At 46.6% G+C, this 6,000-nt stretch overlaps 1 protein-coding gene across 1 annotated transcript in view; it reads left to right on the top strand.

The window, feature by feature from the left end:
* Nucleotides 1-1,114: 1,114 nt before the first annotated feature.
* Nucleotides 1,115-6,000, top strand: part of LOC120497211 (hydrocephalus-inducing protein-like) — a 73,714-nt gene continuing 68,828 nt past the window's right edge. The window contains 3 exon segments of the mRNA XM_039698412.1: nt 1,115-1,140; nt 2,287-2,406; nt 5,304-5,438. Of these exon segments, the coding sequence (XP_039554346.1) occupies nt 2,380-2,406; nt 5,304-5,438 (162 nt within the window). The 5' untranslated portion in view covers nt 1,115-1,140; nt 2,287-2,379.

The following is a 6,000-nucleotide window of genomic DNA, read 5'->3' as shown; positions in this document are numbered from 1 at the left end:
CAGCATATGCACCCAGCTTCAGTTGGACAGAATACCATCTTAATTAAATTATTCTGGAAAAGCTGGTAGCTGTACTTTTGGGTTCCAATGTTCTTATTTCTCAGATGAAGATATTAAGATGCCATCATTTCACAGCAGAATGTCGTTGGTGACACCTAATTTTGAAATGTTCCAAACAGGTTTTCTTCTTCTTTATAATTTTCTATGGCTTTCAGTATTCCTAAATCCTCCCTGATTCCTTTCACACTTCTGTCTTCCCAGTCAGATTTCATGATTTCATTTAGTTTTCAATGAAAATGCATATTAAAATGTTCTTGAAGTTTAAGTATTAAATGAAATAGTGCTTGAGTATTTTACTGTCATTTTTTTTCATGTAATCTACTACTTTTCTGGAGTTTGTGATTTTTTTTTTTTTTTCGTTTGAGGATAAATTCTTGATATATAAGGTGAACAGAGAAAAATAAATTCTTGGCCATAGGAATGTAAAGGTAACATATCTTAATTTAGGGTAAGGCCTCACTAGATGGATATCTTGTGGTGAAAAGTAAACTGGTTCAAAGTAATTTATCTTTTAAATTTCTAGGAGTTTTGGATTGTGACAAATAGAATACTAATTTTTTTTCTTAAGTTAAGTACGTAATTAGAACAATAACAATTTCACACATTTTAGTTTTGGTTTTCAAGAAGCTCAGATTTTGTTGTAAAACTTGTGGCAGAGTGAAGCGGCTTCAGTTCGAAACTGGGCAAAAACACCAAGTGTAGAGGTTTTGGTTCGAATTTTCTGGCCAATGCACCAATGAATGTAGCAGGTTTAATGCTGGCCAAATGCCAGTACACCTACTAGAATTATTTATTCATTTGCTATTGAGAGGTAAAAGGAGAATTAGGAGAGGAGCAAAGCAGGCCCAGTCGGGCGGCTGCACTCGGCCATTCGCCAAGTGTATTGTTCGCAGATCGTTGTTTTCTGTGAGCGAGTGCTGAGAGTTCGCGGAGATTTGGTCTCTGCGAGCAACTCCTGAACTCGCAAAGCATTGGTCTTTGCGAGGGACTCCTAAATTCACAGAACATTGGTTTCTGTGAGGGAGTCCTGTACTCGCAGAACATTGGTCTCTGCCAGGGAGTCCTGAATTTCGTTTGAAGGTAAAGATTGACTCAAATTGTGCTTTCTGGTTTTGTCCCATCTGTGCTCTGAAAGAGAATGCCAAAGGGAAATACAGGATGGGATAAAGCCAGTCTCCAGTTCGGTGGCATGTACTGCTGAGGGGATGAACAATAGATGGTCTACTGATGGTGCTCTTTTTTCACCAAAGAAATGCAACATTTCCTAAATGTACTAGTCTATACATTTTTTCCTATCGTATTTATTTAAACTGCTTATAGGTGAATGAGTTCTGTTCAAGTTTCAGTGGGTTGTTATGATCTGTTTATTAAAATTATTAAGGAGATGCCCCTGAATTAAGGTGCAAAATGAGACCATATGCCAAAGTCAATAGTCTGGATTTTGTGTAACAGTCAATGTGAGGGAGAGAGAGGGAGAAAGAAATAGAAAAAGGAGGGGGGGCGGAGGGGGCTGGAAAGGGGGAAGAAAGACAGTGACAGAGACAGATTTAGTAGAAAATTTCACCGTTCCATGGATCCCATCCCATTCAATCCTCTTCTGGTCTTCTCTGTGGTGAGGTCTTGCAAAATGTAAGAGTCCAATGGATTAATGCAGATTTGGGCAAGGTGGGACTGCCAAGTACCTCCCTGGGGTGGGACAAGTTTGGCTCTGTCTCTTGCTAGTTTTGAATAATCTAAAATTTTTAGCACCAGTATATCCCTTGAGTCTGCCATGAATTGGGTTGTGGATTTTCAGAGTTCCATTGTTGTTCTTTCCAGTTTTATTGAGGCATTGTCGCTCATCTGCGACATCTTCCCTTGAAAATGGCATCTGGATTCCCGAAAAAGACACCAACACCTTGTCTTTTGCTCACGGACAGACTGAAGTCTGATAAAACATAGGAGGAAACAAATGCCCAAAGAGCAGAAATCCCCAAACATGTTACATCAAATCATGGAGAGACTAATGGGACACAGCCATGTGGTTGGAGTGTGTTGCACTCTGTATTATTAATTTCTTGGTGCTAAGTATTTAAGCAATTATCAACCAGGGCTTCCAGAACTGTCCTGGTGGCTGTGATCACAAATTATTCACCAGTGCCACTTGTTCAAGGAAGGGTTTTCTGAACAAGCGTGTCTCTGAGGTTCTTGCTGGTTTGTTTTGTTTTGTTTTGTTTTGCCTTTCAGGTGCTTCCCTCTAAGTTCCAGAGGGAGAAGTTTCTCAACACGAAGCAGGAGGCCAGCACTGGGGGGAGTTTTCTGCCCAGAATTGGCCCACGGATGGACCTGAGCAAGACTGGTCCAAAGGTAGCCTTTTCCTTCTCTTTTCCTTTCTGTTTGATGGGAAGTTTGAAGAGGGTGTGTGCTTGTGACAGGCTTGCCTCCAGCAAAATACCTCAGTGTCCAGGTCCTGCTGTCATTGCAAACTGATGGGAGTGGTGGACTGGGAGTCCTGATGTGCACTGAGCCAACACAAATAACCTCTGCTGCAGCTGCTGGGGTGTGCTGCAGTGTAGCTGCCATTGCTAAAACAATGGGGGGAAGGCTGGGGACACAAAGGCACAACATTGGCATTTGCCATTCTCCTGCTGAAGGAGCCTCCTCTTGCTTTGGTGTGGTCACCATCAAATGCTCGGGGTCACAGGATTCCCTCCACCGTGGCAGCATTGGCCTTTGAAGGCCAAGGACCTGCAGGAATTACTTCAGATGTAACAAATTAAATACTTTAATGCTCTGGGTTGGAGCAATGTGTTGGACCCTGATGGGGTGTTAGATTTTGCAGGCTGCCAGATGTACAGGAGACTTGCCCTGGGCAGAGGGCAATGGATGTGCTTTCTGTGGATCAGTGCCTGCTTAGACGTGTGTTTAAAGCTGCTTTTCTGGCAGGACTGGCTCAGTATAAAGCACAGTCCAAACGGGTTGGTGACTGAGGTGGGCTGTTGAGCAGGAAATTAGCAGCAAGAGACATGGAACAAACTGGTTAAGGATTGCCCTGGAGAGGGGCATTGGGAACACCTCAGGGAGGGGCACAACTGAGGGACAGTGTGCTGCAGCCTCACTGTGCCTGCCGTGGAGTCACACAGGAGAGCTGCTGGTGTCTCTGCAGTGACAGCAGTGTGGCTGCAGAAGGCAGACAAAGCAGGGGAGAGTTTTCTCAAAGCAATGTCTCTGCTCCAGAAGCATTTGCTGTTGTGTCATTCTAGACATGCCTCTACAATGGTATTAAATACCATAGCAATAATTAGAAGAAAGCACCCATTTAAAGCTTATGGGAAAAGGAGATACCAACTCTACTCTTACCCAAGTTGCAGAGAAAATAACTGAACCTTGTCCTCATTCAGCATTCACCTCATTTGTCTTTTTCCTGACTTCTGTAGTACTTTATTTTTGCCTTTACCTCTGTTAGAAAGGCAGTAACTTTTAAATGCAATGAAAGGGGACAAAATCATGAAATCAAAAGAAAACAGTTTATTAGTAACAATTCAGCTGAGCCGGGCGTGTCTCCCTGCCCCCAGAGATGAGCAAACACAGCCTCCAACAAAAAGGCAATCTTTGTATCCCCTTTGTACCCAGCCGGGACAGTGCCTCTCCCCTTTCCCCTTGGAGGGGCACTCGGGAGCTTCATTCTCTCTGACTGAACTTTTTTGTCCCCTTCCCTCTCATCCTGCTTCCTTTTGGTCAGGTCTTCAACCCCATCCCTCTGCCAGCTCACAGCAACACCAACAAACCAACCTGAACAAATCTAAACCACAAGAAACACATAGAACCAACAAATTCCATTCTTTCCCTTAATAACCTTTTGGCTTCAGCCAAATATCACCTCATCTCTCACACCTCCTCTGGTACTGTTCTCTTCTTACTGATGCCTAAGTTCTACATCAAAATAGGTGTTTGCAATAGTGTGAGCCTCAGATTCCCTGTCTCAGAGTAAAGATATCCCAAAACTGTTTCCCATAGAGTCTGATGTAAATTTGTGGGTTTTACTTACTCCATGAGTGTTCAGTCAGTGTCCCAGTGGGCACAGGGCTGTGCTTAAGGTAAGTGCTGCCTGGCATTGTGGAGAAGGAAAGCTGGAGAAATAAAAAGAGCAGCTTGTCTTGAGCCTGCTCTGTGTGACCCAGCAACTCTTGATCAGCTCAGAGCAGAGGTGGGTGAGCCACTGTTTCCCCAGAGTGGGCTGGGCAGCGCCTGTGCTTCACTGGGGATCAGTGTAAGATTGTCCTTCATGAACCTTCCTCCCAGCAGCTGAAGCTCTCCCTGCTCTCTCTCTGCTCTTCAGCTATCACCAGAACCCCCGAAAAAGAGCTTGTTTCAGGTTTCTCCAACAGAGATGGTATTTCAGAACTTCATCTGTGAATGCCAGAGGGCAGAACCTGGCCTGCTGGCTGCAGGCAGGAATGCCCAGCAGCCCAGCTTGCCTGCACAGGCAGCAAGAAGCCCTGGAGAGCCAAGATTGGCTTTTCATACTGGAACCACACTGTCAGTCAGTGCTGGTCATGTTTCTCCAGGCAGAAAATGCCTTTGAAGCCCATAGTTGATAGGCACAGCCTGTCTGTGTTTCTGTCACTTTTGGCAAGCTGATTGCTCTCATGGTTTTATGATTCTTCCTTGCTGCTTTACTGCCCATTTAAATTCTCTTTGCCATCTCCTTGTTTTAGGGTTTGTCTTGCTGTGTTCCTTCTTTTGCCTTTCAGATTTGCTTTTATTCCCAGTAAGGTCACAGTGTTTGGTCTCCTCTCTTGCTGGTCCGCCTGCATGACTGTGTCCCCAGAACAGCCCTACCCAAACCTGATCTGCTAGAAGGGAATTTCTTCCTTCCCCAGGACAATGTGCTGGTTTGCTTTCAGGGAGCACATTCCCCCTCTGGAACACGACTGCATGGCTGTGTGCTGGCAGAAGCCAGCAGGTTTTTTGGCCCTGTTGAATATGCAGATGACTTGGTTCAGGTGCTCCATCTCCATCCTGCTGGTGCTGACCTGCTTGGCCCTTCCTTCCCACCAGGCCTTGCCCTACTGGCCCTGGCCAAAATGCTGGAGCCAGAGAGAAGGGATTCAAGCTCACCCTTGTGAATGATGTGCCTGCACCTCCACAGCTGAAAGTGCTTTGGAAAGGGGTCAAGGAGGGATGACACCAGGGCACGGACAGGTCTCCTCTCATCCTATTTCCACAAGTGGCAAAATCATCATTTCACGTCTTTGCTGCAGATTGCTCGGATGGTGAAGGTGTGCATGGAGAGCTCACCTTATTTCCAGCTGGCATGCCCCAGTGATGTGTACCACATCGTGCCACCAGGAGCCTCTGCCCCTGTGCGCATCCGTTTCACCCCCAAGGAGAATAAGGTGAGACTGGAGGAGCCAAAACACAGAATTCTCTCCAAAGCCACCGTTTTCCCTGCACTCTGGGTGCAGCCATGCATGAGCTTGGCTCCAGGCCGTGGGCAGGCAGCCTGCAGCCAGTCCCAGCTTGGCATGTGCTGCCAGGCACTGCAGCCAGGCCTGACAGGCTCTGCTTTCCCTGCCTGCACATTCCTGAGCATTCCCAAGGGAAGATGCACAGGGAACAGGATGAAAATGACAGAGGGGTGTTGACAGATGTTCGGCCATCTCTAGGTACAGTGGAAGGGGTTTCAATATTATGGAAAACACTGAAGGAACAAAGAGGTCAGAGACCTTTCCTCCTTCCTGACTGCCAACAGCTTCCCTGCCTCTCCCTGGGCTGGTGCAAAGACGATGCTTTTTCACAGCCTGTGTTCTCCAGCCTTGCAGCTGTGCTGTCCCAGAGCGCAGCTGACCATGGTGCAGCTGCAGGGCCAGGGCAGAGCTTGTGCTGTGCCCGTGAGCCCAGCCTGGCACAGGCACACTGGGCTCTGGGTGCCCTTGGTCAGCAGGAGGTTGCTGAGCT

Source organism: Passer montanus, unplaced genomic scaffold (genome assembly GCF_014805655.1).
Source record: "Passer montanus isolate IOZ18808 unplaced genomic scaffold, ASM1480565v1 scaffold124, whole genome shotgun sequence".
Taxonomy (NCBI): Eukaryota; Metazoa; Chordata; class Aves; order Passeriformes; family Passeridae; genus Passer; species Passer montanus.
Note: the sequence above shows the minus strand (reverse complement) of the source record. Positions and strands in the feature narration are given on the sequence as shown.